The following is a 22,881-nucleotide window of genomic DNA, read 5'->3' as shown; positions in this document are numbered from 1 at the left end:
AATCATTTTTCTTTTAGTGAATAAACTGGTGGTGATGCGATGGCCGTGCTGTGATATCTCAAGCAGTGAGTCAAGATCAACGTGGATGCTTTCACCTAAAATTCTTGTTTGTATGACAGCCGGTGTGCTCCGTTGGGGCTTTTAATTTGAAGCATTTTCACATCACACGCGTATGTAGCAAATTAGATACTGGACAGTCCATTTCATTGCGCACTGCCTTGAAAGGCTTAGCTTCAGTTGCGGTGTGGCTACAACAACACATTCATTAAAACGATATTTCTGCTGGCAGGTGAGCGCATTGTGGTCATGTGAACAAGACAGAAAAAAAAAATAATCATGTCTAAGCTCCGCTGAAGCCTCATGCAGAAATGCACTGTGGTGGCATCTTGCGCAAGATTGTCGAAAACGCTAATAAGGAATTGGAACGAGCTATAAAAAAAGACGGTCGAATAACGCAAATACTTCGGCTACGCTGCCTAACTAGCGAAACAGCAAAGGCGAGCGCAAGCGAAATTTTGCTGCCTGTTTTCTTAAGATTGTTATTTTTTTATTACTACCCCTTTTATCTCTTCCTTTAAGGTGCATTCCAGGTGTCCACCCTAGCGTATTGCTGTCGCGTTTTTCCTTGTAGCTATTTTTAACCCTCTCACATAGCTTACAGAGCGTTTCAGAGGTGTTTAAAGGCCTTTGAGGCGTCTAAGACGGCGCGTCCGACCCGGTGGCAGTTTTTGTTGAGAAGAATACAAAAGCCGGCTGCTTTCCTGCGAACCTGCATTTGCAAGTTCATTTGCGAATTTGCATGTTGAAATCAAGGTTCGTAACAAATGACCCATTGTAAAGGCAGGTTCAGCGGTGGGGATTAACGGCTCTCTGCGAAGTATTTTCGCTATTTGTCAGTGCCTGATCGCGGGATGTTCACACTACACAAAGGACCCATACGCACAATGACCTAAGCTGCTTCTAATGAGACCAGCAATTCGACCTACTTTTAGGAAATGACCTTAAGTTATTGTTTACAAACTTGGTTCCTGAGATTCGATAAACTATCTGGAGCAATTAGAGAACGTCGAGAAATGAACTGTCACGCTATCTACAACGGCATTTTCCCCTCGGGTAGGCTAACTTGAGGTTGTAAACAAGCCTAAACTGAAGCTAAATACACTGGCCTGTACTGTTATCACTTGAGTATAATTTCCTAAAGGAAGAGGCATCCTCGCGTTCTACATTAGCGAAGTACAGCATGCGCCGCACTTATGCAGATCGCTCGAGAGGTAGACTTGCTTGCTGTAAAAGCGATACCTCGCGGCATCGGCTTGGCTCTAGAAGCGATGATTCATCAGATGTAAAGCCAGATAGACCTACAAGCATTGTAGGCACGTTGACTTTACCCTAAACCATGGACTGTGCAATTTTAATTTTGATCGTGTGGTATATCCCTTATAAAACTCGTCTACAGACAGTCTATAGACTTCTTATAGACTCTATTGCCTTCCTATACATATTTCTTTTTGTCTATTCATAGTCTATACTGTCTATAGTTAAAAGTCTACTAAAAGTATAGGGCCATTAATCTACAGATTGTCTATAGACTGTCTATGGGATTTGTATTGCCTATAGACTGTTCTCTAGGGTTTGTCTACAGACTGTACAGACAGAGGTCTATGGGCAGTATATAGACTGTTTAAAGAAATTTTTGTAAGGGATACACACTGCTCGAACGCTCTACACGAGGTTGGCGCAGACGGTACGTCTTCCTCAGAAACCTGTTTCCGCTACAAGGTTACTGAAGCTGTGCAAGAAAACCCGATAAGCACCCATTTTGCCAAGCATCAAGATTTAAGAGCTTAGAGTCTTAGTGTAGTGGTGATTGTGAGCCATTCGCTTACCTGATCGTCACATATTTGCGACGCTATTGGGCTACAGCGGAGCAAATTCTGTCCGGGGTAGTTGTATTCGTATCCGCAAGGAGTCGCACGTCTTGACGGGCGCTGAGCAGAGCCGCACTGCGCGGTAGATGGGGCTTAAGTCAGAAGCACCGTGGACTGCGTTCCTTCTAGAACAGCGTCCACACTTGAAACGGCACACTTGCAGAGCAAAAAAAAGAACCCGCTGCTACTGTCACATTCTTGCACAGTAGGTCGTTACGAGGCAGAACACACTGATGAGATCACGGATACTGTGAGCACCACTAGTGGTGACGTCACGAACTAAACGACGAGTGAAATTTGAAACTCGGGACACAAAGACACGCTCACTACGGACACTGCACAAACAGAAATATTCGGCACACTGTACACATCCAAAAGCGTCCACTTCAGGTTCCAGCTACTTTCCACGTCGTGGGCATTGTTCTTGATTGGATCCGCCATGCTTGCTTTACTCGGAAGTTCGAGGAATTACAAGAAAAAGTTCATGTCGAGACTCCGAGAAGGTGATAAGAGCAACGCGAATAGTTCCAGACATCACGTAAGCATACAGTTGAGAATCTTTCCGGATAGAGGCCGAGAAGCAAAGATTTAGGCCGTCAAATTTCGCTGTTCTGAATGCGCTCTAAGTGTAATTTTTTTTCGAAGCGCTTCTGTGACAAATGATGAAGTTGGTGCAGTCTACCTGCAGTCGCGTTAAGGTGACACTGAGACCACGTTTCTGGTAACGCTTCATTCTAGGTTTTCTATAGCCTCACCGGCCACGCGCGACACAAACGGACACTTTATGGTTGTATGCTTGCTGTCTTGATAGCTCCTTGTGCGTGTTCTTTTTTTTTGTGAGTACTTCGCGCTGAAAGAGGGTTAAGCTCTGGAGCGTTACCTTGGACGTACAGAGCTTGGACGGGAGAAAAGTGCAAGCATTCATATATCTCAGACTACGTCAGCGCGGAGGCTCCTGATATAAACTAACGGCTTTGCCGGATGCTCTTTCACATTCTTTCGACCACGAGACGTGCGAGTTTCCGGAGCGGGCTTATATGCAAAAGCTCGGTCTGAGGAGAGTCGGAGAGGAAGGTCGAGTCAGAGAGATGACGAGTGGCGGTACCGTCACAAGCGACCGGACCGCTTTCTCCGAGCTTGGATGTTCGCCACGTTGTGGTTGGGTTAGCGTGCCCTACCCAAGCGCTTCGAGGGGCTGCCGGTGTAAGGCCGCTAGTCCAGCCGCCGAGACTTGAAGGCTGCCGAGGCCCAGTTCGAGATCAAGGACTCGCCGCCTTGTCGAGACAACAGCGGGGAAGGGTGCTCCACGGGAAGTCGGAGCCGATCACGGAAGCTCCGGGTGGCCTGGACCGGAAACGATCACCGCGGAATATTCGCTCTGAACGGCCGAAAATCGGTAGAAAAGATGGATGCACGACGAAGTGGGGCGCATATTTGACACGCAGTCTGCGGTGTTGTTGTGTCTCAGGTCGAGCGAAGAGGTGGTGGGAACAGGTCGACTGTATAGGTCGAGCGAAGAGGTGGTGGGAACAGGTTGACTGTCACAGGTACGCGGTTCGAGCGAAATCGCAGACCGGAACAGAACGAAGATGTTCCGAGAACTCGTTCTCACCAAACACACGCAGACGGCACACGACTGGTGGATAACGGCCATGAAATGTGCAGCTGACCACGCGTGAATCCGCACAAACATGAGTTGAAAACCTTCCTCAGAACGGCTCACCGCGGATGTCAATTCACTGTCACCTGATCGCGACGAGTTTTGCCCATTTTTTTGGCGACAAAGTTTGCGGAGATTCAGATATAGACGAGACCTTGTTCGACCTAAAATACCAGTGCAGCCTTCAATACCACCGAGAAAATTGAAATTCTAAAACGATGGATATAAACAGGGGAAGGCGCGAGCGAGAACTGTGAATCGTTGGTGTCAAAATATTGCTACCAAAGCCTTTTGGAAACCCTTATTTGCAGTTTTACTGCGTCTGATATGTTCGCCAATCGGTTTGTGCCTAAGGCGCATGTTTCGTGGAAGAAAGTACATCAGTACTGATCGGTAAAGTTTCAGAGGTTATCAGCACTCGCTTGCACTGCTTGGTGATAATCTACCGCTTCAAAGTCAGAGTTCTTTTTTCATGTAAAATCAAAACGGAAAGTTTTTGTGCAGGAATAATCATGCCAGTCACCGCGATTCTATCGCCAATCAAAGCTTAATTACTGCTCTATGTGGGACGGAGAACTGCTATGCTCTCAAGGGCAATCAGCAAAGTAAATTATATACTCTCCCCTGCTTTTGTCGTTATCAGAAATTCGGTTGTGTCGTTCCTCAAGCATACTTTGTACTTTCAAAAACTTGTCCGTGGAATTTCACCGCGAAAGACAGTTTCTCTCTCCTACCCTCTGGTGACAAGGACATGCAATTTGATGTGTTTATCCTTTCCACACACTGTTAGCCACTTACTTAAACTCGTTAGAAGAAAGCGTTACAAACTGCAGTCGCGCTTTTTTTCTTCTCCCACGAATATGGTCGCGGCAACCACTGTCAGCCAAATTACTGCATTCATTACACCAACAGTATCACAGAAGGAATCACCGAGCAGGCACGGTTGCGGAGGGAGGCAGCGTAGCGTGTCGCCATCCTGCCACCGAGAGAAACCTGTTATTCTGGAGACACCTGAGGACGGTTTCCCTGCAATTGCGCTGCGCGCGGCGACCGAGTGAAAACGGGCCCCTAAGTAGCTTGCCCCTTTGAATCGAGCGCTGAAGGATAAGCGACGCGGGTCTAAGTGTACGAGGAACATGCATTTGCAAACGATATCGTGTGATGACAACTGCTTCGCGGTGGTCAAGTCAATTTCCCCAAACCTGTTTTCCTACTGCACTTCTTTTGAAATTTCTGAAATTGTACGTGCTTTTGGTAGGCCGTTTGCTGAGTCTCAGTATCTCAGCTTCAGCAGTGCATCGCTTATCAGAAGGATACGAAAGCAATACTTTGACTGAAAGAAGTTTCCTTACAGGAGACTCTTGCCTTTAAATTTTCGATTCATACTCCTGTAGTCAAGATAACAACGCCTTGATGGGCCACGCATAAGAAATTTTTACTTTCACAAGTTTATAGGAAACATATTCAGAGCGAAAAGCGGTGATCTAAATCAAATTAAACTTTCAGTACATGCATTTGCAAAAGCGTGGTTTGGGTATTACACTAGAGCGTACACTAGACTGAAAGAGACGGGTTTGAATGTGTAATATCGACAGTTTACGTCTGTAACTTCTTCGTTGTTACCAAGAAAACTCCGGTCAGCGTTTAGTGTGAGATCTGCGCTTTGACATGAAACAGGAGAGCGAAAATTGAAATTACTGCAACGAACGATGATTAAGTCGCAAAATCATGCTCCTGTCAATTCGTGCTGTTTCGAAATGCCATCCTTGTCTAATAAATATATGTATTCCAGCCTCGTACACTTTGTGGAAACTTGTTTCACTGGCGCTGGATTCCTGAAGGGAAAAATGAGAAATCAAGTGCCTCTGCGTGCAAACAATTTATCTCGAGAAACATCTAGAAACGATGAGCAATGGTGTTGATAGCGTGGGAAATATTTCGTAAAGGGGGACTAAATGAAATAGCCGAAAACTTTACGAGATAGGAGTGTAGCCCTTCCAAGTAAAAAGAAAAAAAAGTCGCGCTAGCAGAGTGAAAGAGCAAGATCGTTCTTCGTTACTCGGAATAACTTCTCGCGTACAAGCCGCAGATAGTATGATCGCCTACGCTGGTCGTTATGGAGTCCTCCGTAATCCTTCGGCAGATGTACCGCAGCGACTCGCCAGCGCTCTATGGCGCATCAAGGCAGAGTCCCGACGTTCAAGAAGTTGGAGCACCGGACAGCTTTTCAGCGCCCGAGCAGGAAGTAAAGCACACAAGTGAGATCAGAAGGCACGGCACACTCGTCACAAAAACGCCGGTTGAATCGGAGTAGTCAAAATCGGCGGCGGATCGCACTAGGCTTTTCCGAGAACACGATCACACAGAGCCCCGGGCAAATGGAGGCTGAATCACTGCACTACGCGAGAACATGGTTCCATCTGCAGAATTACCCAACTCGGCTGCTCGGAGCGACGATCGGTTAACGAGCACCGCGTAGGGCGGGTCAGTAAACACCAGTGCTGCGAGGGGGCGGTGTCGTCGTCTTTCTTGAGTTACCCGGGGCAGAGTGGCACTAAGGTCGCGATCTTGAGAGGACACGACGCAGGAGCATATCCAGTTCTCACCCGTAGATGCTGGAGGCTAGCTGAGCGTTGACGCCGCCGCGCGTGGCGCTTTCGACGGCCGCATCATGATGCGTAGTCGTCCGGGGCAGCGCGGGAACTAGACCCCGGATGTCCTCGAGCGAACCGTTGTTGAGTAGCAGCCTTGGGGACCAGCTGGCAACCATGGATTACCAGTCTGCCGCCGATGCACACTTGCCGCTGGCGACACCTGCGCACATGACGCATGACGGTAAGTGGTAACGGCTGCCGCTGACCACGGGGAGGTTAGGGGGTAGTGAGGGCACCTCCGAAAAGCGCACCATTTCACGAAGAGTCCGGGTAAGTGAAGACAGGACGCTAGATCACTCGTAAGCAGGCCGAAGCCGAACAGGGTCTTCAGAAGCGTAGGAGGAGCAAGTAGAATTAGCAGGAGCACCGAACTTCACACTATGGGATGATGTCGAACGTTTTCAATGAGAAGCCGTGCGTTAGTCTTCCTGCGGCACCGTCGGCGAAACCAAGTTCGTGGGAAAGCCCGTACAAATGATATGGTCAAGTCTCGGGGTACAGGCTGTACAGCACACACTGATCCTAGTGGTCTGGTTGGTGGAACGCACAGAGAGGCACAGTAGACGTCATCTAAGCACAGGGCACTAGAAGATCATCGCTTCTTTAGCGGATGCACTTTTCCGAGCCGCACTGTTGCGGTCACTGGCTTGCGCACAGGACTCGAGAGGACCACTGGTCGCGGTGTGCCGGTTGTCCTGGCCCGGATGTCCCGGTATGGCCGGCGCCTCCAGGAACGGATGCTGCAGTTCCTTCCGGCCAGAGCGCCGGGAGCAGGCGTCGGCGGCGCTAGCGCACGCTCCTCGGTGGCAGAGGGTGTCCTTGCGCAACCTCGACGCCTTGGAAGCGGCGCGAAGTCGCCACGGCGGCGGCGTCGGTTTGGCGACGGCCAAGGCTGCCGCCGCGCTCGCTCGCCGGGTCCGACGCGCGCGGGGGGGAAAAACCCGTTCCTTTGCTGCGCGCATTCGCGGGCTGCGGCCGCGCGGAGGGGGGACCGTCACTCCACGCCGCTAAGCCAACGACGAGAGCGCGGCAGCTGGATTAGGGGTGCCGGCGACGACCTGTGCCTTGACCGCTAGGGTTGAGGAGTGGGGAAAAAAAAAACTTTATTGCATGGTAGAGGTGTTACCAATGACCGCAATGTCCAGTGTCCTTGTATTATAGTTCCGAAAAAAAAAACATGCTTTAAAAGTTTTAAATTATAATAAGACGTGAGGAGAGGCCAGGACCTTTTTCTTATAGTTTGTAGAAATGGGCAGTTTCGATATTGATTTATATATTTGACTAAAAGCTGGCCTGCTAAAGTTGTGAGTGAAACATTCGGGTCCGAGGGCAGAAAGGAATTGGTTGTTCTTCATATCAGCCAATTGCCTTGTTGTTGTTTTTTTATTATTCTCAGCACTTATAAAATACGTCAGCAAGAGAGTAGCTATGTGCAAGATGCAAATATTTGGGGCTGGCTCTTCACGGAAATTTTCATTGTGTCGTGTTTCAATGATGGCTTGTACCAGTCCGAGCAGTCATTCTTAGAATGTTCCCTGGTGAGTGATCTCTGCCAGCACACAAATGCTAAGACGAGAGTTCGAAGCGCTTCAAATGGACGGCGTTTCTCTTCAAATCGCGGAGGATTTCGTTGATTAAGGGTTTGCTGTGTGCCTAGAATCGGTACTCGATGGAAAATATGAACTGAGGCCCTGCAAGTTCGATCACCCCAAAGCTGGTAAGTACCACTTGTGGTTCGTAATAAAACGCGAATGGCACATTTGCCGACTTTCGAACGTTACGGCGCGCGGAGAACGCGAGAGTCCTTGCAACGCAGGATCGTGCACCATCACTTGTGAAACAAGTCAGGCCGTTCGTGCCAATAACCGGCAGGCGGTTGTCACATCAAATTATCTCTCTTTCTCTCTTGACGAAGGTTGCCGCACTGTCCGCGGCCCTGTGCACTTAGCGTGCCCTTGACTCTTTTTCCCTCTAGCCGAACGTCTCGATGATAATTCTGGCAGCAGACCTGCTGCAGGATGTATTGCACGCATCTGGTAACGGCAAGCCCACTGAATATTTTGCCGTCGCGCATACTGGTAACTCGTCCGACCTAGTTACCCACATTTTTATTGACTAAAATGTTATATAGGTTTCCACAAAGTAGCATAGAAGCCTAGAAAGTGTTTGTGTAAAGGCTGCATATGCCTGGTCTATTTTAGTTCGTCGTCATCATCATCACCCTGACTGCGCCCACTGCAAGGCAAAGGCATCTCCCATGTCTCTCCAGCTGCGGCTACCGTATCCCCGCAAACTTCTACATCGCTTCTGGGCACCTAACTTTCTGCCGCCCCCTGCTACGCTTGCCTTCCCTTGGAATCCGCTCCTCTGGTAGAACGCGAAGTCATCATCATCATCATCATCTGCCTGACTACGCCTACTGCAGGGCAATGACCTCTCCCATGTCTCTCCAGGCGCGGGCCCCGTATCCCCGCAAACTTCTTAATCTCATCCGCCCACCTAACTTTCGGCCACCTTCTGCTCATTCCATTAAATACTACCTGATGAGCCACAGTGTAATGAGCAAACATGGGCGAATTTTTCTCCATCATCGTCATCACCATCATCGTCGTCGTCATCATAAACCTGACTACGCCCACTGCAGGGCAAGGGCTTCACCCATGTCTCTCCAATTAACCCTGTCCTTTGTCAGCTGCGGCCACCGTACCCCCGCAAACTCCTACGAACAAACCAATTAACCCTCGGGGAATATTTCAAGTTTAGGTAAATTGGCGACCAGGATGAACAGGTGGGCTAGTTTCTTACACATTTAAGCACGCGTGTAGCAAGAGATTGATGCAGTTCTACGATGCTAAAGGTTGGAATGACATCCCGCTTGAGATCAAAATATCTAAACACTCTGTAGACTCTTTAAAAAGACATTTTCTTAGTAATAGGTAGTAGTTACAAGCTGAATTTCTTATTTTGTTTGTTTTCTCTTTTTCGTGTCATGACTGACATTCTTTTGGAGTTTCAATTTCACGTTCATTACTGTGCAATCATGCGTGCGTGACTATGGGCCCAAACTAGCCTGGCCAAGGGCCCATCAAATTTTGATTATGATCCATATGTTTTATAAAGCAAAAATCAATCAATAAATGTCTGTTTGATCGCAGCGCTCAATAAAAGAGCAAGGACCGACAGAGTAGACACCACTGAGTGCTGTGAGAAGGAAATGCCTGCTGGATTGGTAACGAATTTGCTCGGAACGAACTGGTAGGCAGCTCTTCGAGGTGTCTTCTTTATCGGTCCTTGTTGTTTTATGTGCACTGTGGTTAAATCAGTGATGTTGATGATTGTTGTTCGTATTGTTCGGCGCAGTTTGCATACTTTTATTTGCTACTTACCGTCGCCTCTAGCACGCTCTGTCTTAATTTTCATAACCAAGTCCGACATTCTCGGTCAAAAATTTTGAAAATTGCAAAATTCTAAGATACTGTTTTGGAAATGTTGAAGGTAGTGGTTCATTCTTCTCACACGTAGCTAAATATTTTTTAAGTGTTTCCATTGATCGCATCGAAGTCTTAATACTGCAACCAAGGGCGAACACTTTCGACAATAGCGAAAACGTTAATAGAAAAAAAAATGCAAGACTGCCGTCGAGTGAACAGCGGATATATTGATTCTTCTAGCGAAATCTTCCATTGTACGAAAAAATCGCGTTCATAAACGGTTTACGGCTCAAAAATGCTTTTGACCAGAATTGTTGGGTATGCAGTCAGTGTCAAGCGGCTGCTGCAGATAGTGTGTTGCAATTTTTTTTATTTGAGATTTTTGCAATTGAACAGGTGTTATCCCAAAGAAAGAGTGGTAGAATATTAATGGTTTAGTGGGTGTGTGCGTGCATTGCCGCATCTTTTCGCTCGCCTCCTGCCCTCTCCGCTACAGCAGCGTTGTCAAGTCATGCGGCAACGAAGCGAGAACAAGACCTTCCACTTCATGAACTATTGATATTTTTCTCACTCAGGTGCACACGTTTTATTCACTGTGCAAGACTGTGCCACGCCCTGTCAGTGCGACCCGCCGCTTAATAATGTTGATGAAAGCGAGCCCGCTTTAAAACAGAGCGCTAAGGCAGAAACAGGGACTGGAATACAACTGCAGCCTTTATTTATTGATGCGGAGACGCAAGTGCTTAATGTAGCTGTACCACCAAATTCGAAAAGTGCCCACTTTGGAAAGGGTGCCGCGACAGAGGAGCGGGTGAAATCTCAGAGGTTCTTAATATTCACAACAGAAGACAGGCATGCGTCAGTAGTCCGATAATCTGCCTTGCTATAAAGTATGCTGCTTGTTAACGCCATGTGGTTGCTTTCCCTTCTTTCTTAATAACCTTTTAAAGTTTACTTTTTGTTTACATGATTTTTTTGCGCACTAGCTGCAAGCCGCCACTCACCTATTTCTCCACTGTATGTCTGTTTGTCCGTCCGTCCGTCCGTCCGTCCGTCCGTCTGTCTGTCTGTCTGTCTGTCTGTCTGTCTGTCTGTCTGTCTGTCTGTCTGTCTGTCTGTCTGTCTGTCTGTCTGTCTGTCTGTCTGTCTGTCTGTCTGTCTGTCTGTCCGTCCGTCCGTCTGTCTGTCTGTCTGTCTGTCTGTCTGTCTGTCTGTCTGTCTGTCTGTCTGTCTGTCTGTCTGTCTGTCTGTCTGTCTGTCTGTCTGTCTGTCTGTCTGTCTGTCTGTCTGTCTGTCTGTCTGTCCGTCCGTCCGTCCGTCCGTCCGTCCGTCCGTCCGTCCGTCCGTCTGTCTGTCTGTCTATGTCTGTCTGTCTGTCTGTCTGTCTGTCTGTCTGTCTGTCTGTCTGTCTGTCTGTATGTCTGTCTGTCTGTCTGTCTGTCTGTCTGTCTGTCTGTCTGTCTGTCTGTCTGTCTGTCTGTCTGTCTGTCTGTCTGTCTGTCTGTCTGTCTGTCTGTACGTCCGTCCGTCCGTCCGTCCGTCCGTCCGTCCGTCCGTCCGTCCGTCCGTCCGTCTGTCTGTCTGTCTGTCTGTCCCAGGTGGACCAGGTTTCAGGTGGGCCGCCTCGGTCAGATCCTGTGACGTCATCACAACCTACCCACCGGATTGTGAGCAAACGACTCGCCTTGGCTTGTGGCAGTTCAATTTGTGGTTGGTCATGACAGGCTGCACAGGAAGGGCAACCTGGGCCACACAAGACCCACCTGTGGCAGCACCTGCCATCACAGCGCTGCAGCATTGCGTAAGGAGTGGTGTGAGGATTCCCGGGGACCTATGAATGTAAAGTAGAGAATTACCAACTCCGCTTATATGAGCATTGACTCATTTATAAGGGAGTCTCATTTACATCCACCTGAGCGCAGCCATACGGCTACAAAGGAACGCTAAACATTTAGTCAACACTGTTCCCACTTCGAGTCATTGATCAATTCGCTCTCGTCCTACCATAAGCTTGCCGTCCCGATTAGCTCAGTTGGTAGAGCGACGGCTCCAGTGAAGCGGTGGTCCCGGGTTCGCACCCCGGACCAGGACGAATTTTTCTTTAACTACGAAGTTTCTGAGAAAGCAGTTTAGCTTTCCTTTGTAGCCGTATGGCTGCGCTCAGGTGGATGTCAATGAGTAATTACTCCCTTATTACAAATCTACACCACCTTGGGGGATTCCCCTAACATTTGGTCACTGACTCATTCACTCTATTAAATCATATCCTTAAGGCGGAGTTTAAGAGTTCCCTCCAGTTCTAGCGCTCCAGCTCCATGACCCCATTCACCGATTTCGCCGATCTTTGACAGAAGCCTTCTTGACCTTCTAAAACCGAGCCTCGAACGAAAACCGAAAATGATGTGAAAACCGAAGTGCTAGCGCGCTTCATTAGGATTTGTCCTTAGCATGCCTATAATCGTCGTTCATATTTTTGATGTCACACCCACTACTGAGGCCTTCTTTTTTTTTTTACAGATGCTCTCAGTGCTAAAGAAACAAGTAAATAACTCTGACAAACAAATCTGCTACCAAGAAATCTAATTACCAACTTGTCGGCTTCATTTACGGTTTTTATGTCTGTATATATCGATCGGATTTATATTTTCAGTTTATTTCTTTCCTTAATTTTTTCAAGTTTGAAATTTTTTGTTCTTGCCTGAAAAGAGAAATCTTCTCTACTACTTTCCGAGCTATCATCAACTGTGTTCGTCTAACTCATTTTTAATTCTGACTTTGTTCTTCATTTACATTTGTTGCATGAGCGCTTACATGCGTGCTTGACGTTTTTCAGCAAGTTTTAGCCTCCTTGACACACGTTCTGCCTGCTTTCACCCTTGTTTTCGAAGATGAAAAGATAGCTGTTATTCAGACGCTGTCTATGTCCCTACATGTCCTGCCTTTTTGTTGCTATTGTTGATGAAGAGTCCTTGCAAGTTGCGCGTGAAAGTACCGACAGTCTCAAATGTGAAAGACGTTGCAAATGAGACATTCTGAAAAGGAAAAGTCATTACAATAACGGTGATTAAGAACAGTACAGAGGCTTCACAACGCAAAGCAAAGCAAGTTTTGCGTGAACGAGGTTAGATAAGCCACTGTATTTTTTTGTTGTTGTTGTTGTACATTTGAGTGTCACGTTCCGGTAAACGTCAGACCGCTAGCACTGACCTTTGTAATTGCTGTTCTACGAATCATTACTCAGCATCAGCTCTGAATCACGATAATAATATCCACCTTCGCTTTGAGAGTGCAAAATGTATGAAGAAGTTTTCAAACTTCCTTTCTTTTTTCTTGATCGCCACAAAAGTTAAAACGGGTGACGCCAAGGGCGGGGTCAGGGTATCGCCAAAGACGAACGCCGGTCGTAGAGGAACTCCCTCGCCACTTCCATAGACCAATGAGAGTGAGTTAGCGTTCGGGTTGCGTCACTCTTCGGTGCCAGTCGCAGCCAATGGGAAGGCCTCGTGCTAACCTGAGCAGGTTGTGTGAGGAGGAGAAGGAAAGACAGGTGTGGCTGTGCTAGTTGTGGCGGCGAGGTATTTTTCTTGGAAGCCTTCCAAACCGCGGTGCTTGGTACATATGATCTCACCCCGAACATATCTGTTTGCTTCCCTCGCCGCCGGCATTCGGCTAAAAATTGCGCCTTCGCGTCCTTTCAAGTGCGTTGCGGCTGAAATTGATAGTGTGGTCACGAGACTAGGGGGCATCTGCGAGATAAGGTCATTTAAAACGAAAGGCGCCCGCCAGGTGTAATAAGAAAGGCAGCAGTAGTCGTTTTTTCCGCGTGCACTGTTTACGCCTTGAATTTCGCTCGTGTATTAGGAAGGAGACGATTGCGGGGTGTACAATAACGGAGTTGTTTCAAATATTTTGACCGTTAAAAAGAAGAACGTAACGGCGGTATGACGACGAGACATGAGAGAAAGAGACTGCGTTCGTCTCGCTAAAGTGTTTGTCTCGTTCTCTAATGGCCAGTTTTCATAGTGCAGTTACATTCATTTCCGACAACTTGAGCTAACCAGCCTGTATTAGACCACTTCTATGGGATCTTGGCCACTCTTTTCAAGAGCTTTCTAGTGTTCCCGCATGTACCGTGCAATCGGGACAGTGTACAGTCATTATAATTAAATTTAATGCTAATAAGTACTCATGTTTTCGTTGAGTTTCGCAACGATGGCCCTTTATGGAGTCTAACACGAGAGGCAAATTCTTGGGCTCCTCTTCTAATGGAGGGTAATTTTATTTTCATATTTCTTGAATATTTTCGTGGGAAAAAAATTAGAGAAAATGGTCTTTTCGTGCGAAAATTTCCTACGCTAAGGAACAGTGAAATTCTGGCAGAGTGCGGCTGTCATATTCAGAGTTTTTTTTTTTATGTAAAACTGAGCGCAACTTGCGGGTTTCTTTGGCGGAAAAAATTAAATAGAAACTTCTTTGCTACCACTGAAGACAGGATTGCGGCTTATGCTCTCTGAAAGTACTCGTTGAGTCAGCATAAAGAGAATATTTAACTGCTGGGACCCGCATGATATGTCATTTGCTTCCATCTACATGCGGGCCGAAAGCAAGGCTGGTCGGTGCATCTTGCGAAAATAAAGAGAAGAGATAACGCACAGTTCCGGGGGACGTAGAGAAGCGACAATTCACGAAAACGGTAAAACTTGGAAGGTGGCGTATTAATGGGCATATGGTAAATACGCGATTTGAGCAGAACCAAATGAACTTGTCACCAAGGCATGAGCAAAACAGACGAAACGGTTATTGCGCAAGCTCTAATATCGCGAAAGATGTGTGAACAGAGCGTTTCTCAAAGTTACCTAGACGGAAAAGTTGCACCACCATATTTGCGATTTTCTCAAAGGTTCTTTGCATAAAAACGGCGCAGCAGACGGGGCCAAGAAAAGAAGACACAAACACAGGCGCTGACTGTCAACCGAAAAAAAAATGGGCGTGGGTTTCTACATATTGCCGTTGCTGCAATAAATTTCTTTCGGTTGACAGTCAGCGCCTGTGCTCGTGTCTTTTTTTCCTGGTCCCGTCTGCTGTGCTGTTTTTTATGCAAACAATGTACCAACTAGCCCGGCTTATTCCTCTCCTGGTCTTGAAGGTTGCCTCTGCCATCGCAGGAAAGCCAGGCAGTGGTCATTTCGCATTTCGCTTGGCTAGTGTCGGGCCGAAGATGTGGATTCTGCTGCGGAATAGAAGCTGCGCAGAGATGCTGTTCACTATGCAAAGATTTTTTTTTTTTTTTGCAAGTGCTTGGCTAGCAAGCGAGGCGGAGAAACACAGTGAGACGTTACGGGGCATCATATGCATGCCACTGACGTCGAAGGCCAATCACAGAAGTGCGGCACCCCACAGAGACTCACTGCTACACTATCACAAAAAAGGGTAGTAGTGCTTACTAACTTTGGGGTAGTAACTGGTTGTCACATATGTTACTACTCTGTAAGTAACTGCAGTTAGCAACAGGAAGTTTAGTAACAGTTACTGATCCATTGAGTTAGTAACGGCTGCTACCCGCAGTTAGTAACGGGAAGCTAGTAGTATTTACTAAGAAAATGAATAAAAACTCTCATATATTTCTAGATTCATCGTACGGTGTGCTGGAGTGGCTTGTCAAATTTATGCGTACTCGAAAAATAAAACAGCTTCATAGTCAATTTGACTAATTCCCAAACCAGACAAAGCTACCAGAGGACACCTTTGCAGACGATGCTATCGCGAATTTCGGAGCTCTTTATGTATAAAGTTACAATTCCCTATGACGTGACGAAAGGGTCGGAGATGCAATTGCAAATATTAGCTTTGCAATCGGCCTAGCTTGCTGCTCCTGATTAGTAATTTATGAGTTGAGAGACAAACGCTAACACCACAGCGACTATCCTGCGTCTGTTTGAGTCCTGTGCTTATAGGCCTGTGCGGGCTGGGACATATTTTTGTTTAGACCCAATATCATCTGTCCTTATAAGACTAAACTCCTCAGACAACATCTGGATGCCGTTTGCAGCATTTTGACATTTCGCAACCTAAACATTTGACCCCCCTAAAGCTTTGATTTCCCTAAACATTTGATTCACCTAAACATTTCACCAACAATTACAGAGATCTGTAATGCCACAGGTCGTCAATAAAAATAGTCGTGAAAGTGCACTGTAACATTATACCATCCGAAGTGTATCATACTCATACATCCGAACCGCACTAATCATGTATCTACAGCACGACAAGGTAAATATGCTAAGTTCAAGGAGAACTTCGTCCCGTCGTGAAGGTGATCGTCTGCTTCATTTGCTTGCGCAGTTGGCTGTCCGGTGAAAGCCAGAATCGCAGTAAAGGACTTAAATTTAGTATCGAAAGAAGCAGAGTCGGAGCAGCAACTTTGCGCGATGCCAAACTGCAACGATATACAGGGGGTCGTATGCCACTAAAGGCCACCGGAGAACCTGTTTCTGCGGACGTGGTTGTTTTCATTTCCACAAAACAACAAGCGTTACGAGTCCTTTAAGCTCCACTTCGGCGATGCAATCCCATGTTAAGAACGTCCTTGTTGTCGGAATGCACTTGTCGCTCTAAGATTGTATAACATTCTGAAACTATAGCCCAGAGAACCGGGCAGCTGAACTAAATGTCTCGATTCGCGCGCATCGTTTACAAGTTCCGTCGATGTAAGTGTGCTGAAAAAAAAGAAGGAAATAATCTAGTTTCAACGAATGATCCTCATCCTGTTCAGTCTTGAGAGGCCAAGATCGTGCATGCGCACTTGTACGCAACAGCGCCGACTTCATATATGTACAAGAATTTGGTAGGAGAGCTAGGAAGGCCGCAAATTTATTAAAGGCCAGATTCCGGCCCCTGTTCGGTCATTTTCTCTCCAGGCATGCCTAAAACATGGTGGGTTACTGCAGCGGCGGCAAGGGTTCCTGGGGAAAGTGCCCCAAGGCTGGTCTACTCCTTCGTGAGTTTTAGACAGAACGTGCGAACCTATGGCTGTGTAGATGAAGAGGTCCACAGCTTAGAGGCGCGGTTAGCAGATTCTTGGTTTTCAGAATATTTGAATTTGCCAGTCTGCCTGACGTAGAATACAAGGAAACATGCTGCGGACTTAGAGCATAAACAAAAAAAAAACATGGAAAAAATAACTTACGTGAAAATGCAGACGAGGGCAATTGTTATGCTACCTTCCTACGTGTTCTCGCTTGGGTTCGCTGAATATTATGGGCCCTAACACGAGAAAAAGCAAGGACAGAATGAAAAAACAAAGGCACAAGACAAGAATGCACAAGAGCTGACTATCAACTTGCATCGATAGCGAAAACAGAGAACTTAAAACGACAGGTAAGCGCTTGTTTGAAAGCCCAGAACATAATAGTAGACAAACAGGGACACCTAGAGATAGTATTTCAAAATTCGCTGCGCTTACGATAAGCTGCTTAAGGCGCGAAATTCAACGAGAGCAAGCGCAAACATTTTCTGTATTTTTTTACTCTGTCCTTTTCGCTACTTCGTTATTCCTTACATTCAAGCTAAAGTCCAGATGTCCCCTCAGTGTGAGTCTGTCACCGAGTTTTTCCTTGTACTGTCCATTTTTACTATTTTCTTTTGCATTTCTACTCCTTCCATAGTCTCATGAGAGACTGCAGTGTGTGAAAATAAATAAAATAAATGAAAAGCCCCGCACTGACGCACACAGAACGTCCAAGAGGTGTTTCGAAGTGCTCAGTGGCGTCTTGCAACCACGCATCCCCCCCCCCCCCCCCGATGAAAAAGAAAATTGCACAAGGCGCGAAGCACGGCCTAAGTGCACGGGTGCGTCCCCTGGCTGCAAGGAAGAGCTACGCGTTCCTAGAGGGCGCTACGTGTCATCGGCGGCCGGAGGCGTCCTATAAACAGCTCTCGCTGTAAGATGTTTCACTTTTATATTGTAAGCAGAGGGGAGTAAAAAGGAAGTAAACTCTCCTCTAACGCACTTTCTTTTATAAAAGGAAGTGCGCTAGAGGTCAGCTTACTCCCTTGTACTCTCATATAGATATATATATATATATATATATATATATATATATATATATATATATATATATATATATATATATATATATATATATATATATATATATATATATATGAGAGTAAAAAGGAAGTAAGCTGACCTCTCTCTCTCTCTCTATATATATATATATATATATATATATATATATACCTTTTTAGAGGGTAGGGCGTATGAAGAATATCGAAGGACTCGTACACACGTGCCATATGCAATGCAGGGACCATGCGTCCTGCATATAAGTGGACGTGGGCTGTTACGGCGTCGAAGTGGTTTGCAGCAGCAGAGCTGCCGCTAATTGGCGATACTTTAATAAGCCGGTAGACGGTGCATATGAAAGATTCAGCACGCGCGCCTCCGGTGGCTGGCAGTGAACAGGCGGCCGACTGTCGGCCGAGCATCGGAGGCCGGCGGGGCTCGGAAGCGGCCGCCGCAGCCTTGGCTGCCCACCTTGGCATTGCCTCCCCGCGACGACGACGCCGTCGCCAGCGAAAAGAAAACACAGCAAGGACGGCGCGAACGCCATCGGCGACCTCCACGCCGCCGCCGCCGCCGTGCAGTGTGCCGCGGCATTACGGAGGCGGGAGTGTGCGAGAGGCGCGGATATTACATATTGCGCGGCAGTCGGCCAAGGCCTGCCGCTGCAGTCGCCGGCATTCCTTCTCCGGGGAAAGGGGGATAGACGCCGCGGAGAGGAGGCCTGCCGGCTCACTGCGAAGCGGAAGTCAGCCAGTAGTTTCTTCTTATATTGTCCCTTATTCTTTATTCCAGCTTCAATTGTGGCACTGGACTCCTCGTTATCGTGTCTGCTGACCTTGCTCTTTACCTCTACAAAGCTGTCCCTCAAAATGATTCACTTTTGATTTTAGAGCGATAACCGCTGTGGAGGACTTTCCCCGAGATAACTCCGGTGGTCGTCGTATGTCGTGACCAGAAACTGCCACGTTTACCAGCTGGGCTAAGGGAAAACGTCCTCCGTGTATGTTTGGAGGTGGCACTCTGAACGATGCGCACTTTCTTCTAGGAGCAAGGTGGCGCTCGCCAACACCCCGTTTCAAAGGGGGCGCTCCTATCCATCCATCCATCCATCCATCCATCCATCCATCCATCCATCCATCCATCCATCCATCCATCCATCCATCCATCCATCCATCCATCCATCCATCCATCCATCCATCCATCCATCCATCCATCCATCCATCCATCCATCCATCCATCCATCCATCCATCCATCCATCCATCCATCCATCCATCCATTCAAAAGTAGGGCGAATAATATCCATCCGAATTCATCAATGTACCATTAGTATATCATAGGGGACATCGTCAGTCTTCTTGTAGCTCCGGGTATTAGGGATGGTTAAAACAAATTCAGTGGTCCAGCAATTGACACCAGCAGGAGAAGACTGCAGTAATGGCGTCGTAAAAGCAGATGAAAAAATCCCGCCAGCAGTCGGAGAAATGAAGATTAGTTCGGAAGATAGAGAGGAATGAACATCTATGGCAAAACAAAGGAGAATAAAAGTGAAATTAAAAAAAAATAAAAGTGAGGAAGAAACAAGAATCGCCGCTTAAATTTATTAAACAAATGGCTATAGCAACCGTCCCGATTCAAGAGACCAATAAAATCCGTTCATCCATCTGTCCATCTACCTGTGTGGTCTTGCGATCTAGGTGAGCTTTGAATTGAACGCGCAAACGGTGATCACAGAAAGGAGCTGAAACCAGTGTACTACTGAAGATACTGCGGCGCAACGAGGACAACACAAGAAGCACACGAGAGTGTCGTCGATGCGCCGCAGTATTTTCAGTATTGCACCAACTCGCCCCACAGGCCGTCATGCCACTGCAGTACTGTCACTGTTTTTTCGTCATCAGCAACTTTTTCTTTAATGCGATGTCCCAGGGCATAAAACGGTATGTAATGATAGAAACTTTTCTTAGCTTTCCATAGGGAGCGACAGCGCAGGAAAAGTAACGATTGGTCGCGAGAGGTTGCCCGGGGTCTCTCGAGCTTCATCGGTGGCTGTGTGGGAAACAGCTACCCACCTGCAGTTGCAGTGGCACAAAGCTTAACCGCTGCACCACTGCGCTGGGAGTAGTATGAGGACACGCCGTGATGTACGAATGTGAAAAAGAGAATGACCAACTCCGTGTACTTATTAAGGCGGAAGCCTTTAATGCCTCATCGTTGTAAGCAGGGGTTGTCGACAGAAATGTCACGCTTTTCAATTGGTCCAAACGGTCGTGACGTCACAGTGCGCAAATTGTATAGTGATGCTCCAAGTAAGTGGGACTGAGTTTAGTTAATTGCTTAATTAACCAATTAGCCTAAATAACCTTTCTAGTCAGGCCAGATAAATAAATAAAACCGAGTAGGAATTTGGACGAGCTCGGGAATCGAATCCCGGTCTCCGGAGTGCGAGACGAGCACGCTACCACTCCGCCATGCCAGCTCAAAACTTTGGAATGAACAAAGGCGCGTCTAGTGAATATGGTGTCTTCGTTCACTCCCATATTCCTCCCTTCCCTTACGGCGAGGTTCAGGTGTCCACCGAGGTATACGAGACATATACATTTCCTTTCCTCAAAAACCAATTTACCGACGAGCAAGGCGAAGAACCGAGCGGGCGATGGCTTTCTGTGGACTCCCTGGCAGCGTTGCAAGATGCTGTCGCGTTTCACTCTTAGTGGCGAAGCTTAAATTCTTAACCACACCTCAGTGACAAAAGCAGCAACACCACGCTTAAGGCTTTCGCCTCACCGCACTTTAGGTCAACAAAGTGCCCCCCTGAATTTCTTAGCTTTCCATAGGGAGCGACAGCGTGAGCGGGAAAGGTAATTATTGGTCGCGAGAGGTTGCCCGGGGTCTCTCGAGCTTCATCAGTGGCTGTGTGGGAAGCAGCTACCCACCTGCAGTGACACACAGCCTAATCGCTGCACCACTGCGCCGGGAGTTATATGAGGACACGCCGTGATGTACGAATGTGAAATAGAGAATGACCAACTCCGTGTACTTATTTATTTATTATGTACCACAAAGGCCCTCAAGGGGGCATCACATTAGGGATGGCGTTGCATACATGGGCATGTAGGCAGAACCTAGGCGACAGAGTACTTACGTGGGACGGATCTATAATACTGCTGCATCGAGCGTTACATGATGGTGAAATAAAGGACGGTGTCCCTGTCTGTGAAGTGATACGCAAAGATAACCACATGCCTCTGAACGTATTCATTAATGCTATCAAGTCATGAACCTTAAGGCGGAGCTTGAGTTTCCCATCATTTTTTTTTTAATGCGAGAGCTTTATATGGCTCTGTCGCATCAGCAGAAAGTGTCCGCAATTTTGTCCGCACGATTACGTCCTTCTCTGAAGATAAATATGTGAAAGTGTGATTGTGAGAGATATTGTGGGATAAAATGTTGCCATGGGAAATATTTTGTACATGAGGTGTAATTAGTTCATTATTTAAACACGAAAAAACGCGAAAAAATACACTCTGGTGCCAAAGTAGCCATTGACGTCAATATCGCACATGGACGTCAGAGCAGCCACGGACGTCGGTATAGTATGTGGATGTGCTGCTTTCGCATTTCTCCAATGTGGATCGCCCCAGTGATCTGAAACAAATAAAAAATAAAAACAATATAAACAAAAATAAAAACAGACAATTAAAGAAAAACAGAAAAAGAATGCCAAAAAATGGAGCGAAAAAAAAAACAGGACAGGGAAAGGATCTCGCATTTCCGCTCTTGAGCGGACTTCAGCGTTATACTGTAATTTTTACTCGCTCAAAACCAATTTTTCTCTTAGCGGCCTTCGCAAACATTCGCAGCGCGGTACGAACGGATGGAAGGTGATGAAGACAACGATAACCAAATCGTATCGCGAGCTACCAGTTACACAGGCGGTGCGAAAGACTGCGGTGAGACCATTAGATTTTTTTTGTTCAGGGGAAACGTTTTCTAATAGGCCTCAACTCCTCCACATATCTGAAGGCATTCTTCGCTACCCTTGTGCCTTTCGCGAGAGAGAGAGAGAGAAAACTTTATTTAAACAGGAATTCGGGGCACGCCCCAGGGTCCCCGCACGACCCCACTGCACTCAAGTGTTTATGTTCCTGAGGTCCGTAACACTGGCAGCCCGGCCAGTGGCGATGGTGGTTTGACGGTCGTGCTGCCATGCCATCATAACTCGCGTCGCTGTGGGCTTGTTGACGCTGGTGGTGGCTGTGATCAACAGTTTATTTATTCAAGAGCTTTGCGTAGGGGGCGCTGCAAGCAGCCGTCTCGACCAGACGCACGTTCGCATCGCTTTGACTTTTTAAAGCTATTCCACCCGGGCATTTCTGGGCTAGGTCCCCAATAATGGATGAGCCACCCCCATCGTGTTCTTCTCCCCCTCTGGACAACGGTTTCGACGCTCCAGCATCGAATACTACCCCAGGAAACCATCCCGATACATCGCATACGCCTGCCGCCGATGCCGCCAACATGGCTCCCAGGCAGCCTCGGCAAGACACCGCGGCAACATCGTTCCGCAGCGGCACAGATAACGCGACGCAATCGGTCGCTGTGCTTGACGCCTACGCAAGCATGACGGACGAGGATTCCGCCCCAGTGGTTGCGGCGGTACCGGTCTCCCATCCCTTCGCTGTTCTTTCCACGGAAAACATGCCTGGAACTAACCCTTCTCAGGTAGGATGTTGCACTTCTCCAATTTAGAAATTTGCCAAGCATCCCAGGATGGGATTAGGCGCTTCCCAGATAGCTCAAGAAAACGCTAGCTTTGTGAGCAAACTACATGGCTTAAAACTTGGCCGCTCGCAGGCAGCTATAAATGCTCGCTACGCGGATGCGCATATTTGATCGAGGGGCTCTGCTTCGTCAAAATAATAGCGCACACGAGGAAACAGGACAAGCGAGGAGACACAGACCAGCGCTAACTTTCAACACTGTTGAAAGTTAGCGCTGGTCTGTGTCTCCTCGCTTGTCCCGTCTTCTCGTGTGCGCTATTATTTTCCCTTAAGTATGTCTTACCAACATGCCCAAGCCTCATCTCTTCTGCTTCGGCGCCCATGGTCACCACATTGGGCAAAGTCGATCACTTTACTGATA

General features: G+C 47.3%; 2 protein-coding genes across 3 annotated transcripts in view; one reads left to right on the top strand and one right to left on the bottom strand.

The window, feature by feature from the left end:
• Positions 1 to 2,477, bottom strand: part of LOC149358172 (nuclear receptor subfamily 1 group I member 3-like) — a 29,985-nt gene extending 27,508 nt beyond the window's left edge. Inside the window, exon 1 of the mRNA XM_089578042.1 lies at positions 1,887 to 2,477. The gene's annotated coding sequence lies outside the window, so the exon portion shown is untranslated. The remainder of the gene's footprint in view (positions 1 to 1,886) is intronic.
• A 3,657-nt stretch (positions 2,478 to 6,134) lies between these two features.
• Positions 6,135 to 22,881, top strand: part of LOC149358171 (uncharacterized) — a 44,702-nt gene continuing 27,955 nt past the window's right edge. Inside the window, exon 1 of one of the 2 annotated variants that reach the window (XM_089585093.1) lies at positions 6,135 to 6,423. In XM_089585093.1, coding sequence (XP_089441219.1) covers positions 6,303 to 6,423 — 121 coding nt within the window. In that variant the 5' untranslated portion in view covers positions 6,135 to 6,302. Of the gene's footprint in view, positions 6,424 to 6,472; positions 6,513 to 22,881 lie in introns of those variants that run through there. The other variant, XR_016291932.1, reaches the window with a different exon arrangement.

The sequence above is a fragment of the Amblyomma mixtum genome, chromosome 3 (assembly GCF_055824585.1).
Source record: "Amblyomma mixtum isolate Tamu chromosome 3, ASM5582458v1, whole genome shotgun sequence".
NCBI classification, from domain to species: Eukaryota; Metazoa; Arthropoda; class Arachnida; order Ixodida; family Ixodidae; genus Amblyomma; species Amblyomma mixtum.
This window is presented reverse-complemented; position numbering and strand designations above follow the sequence as displayed.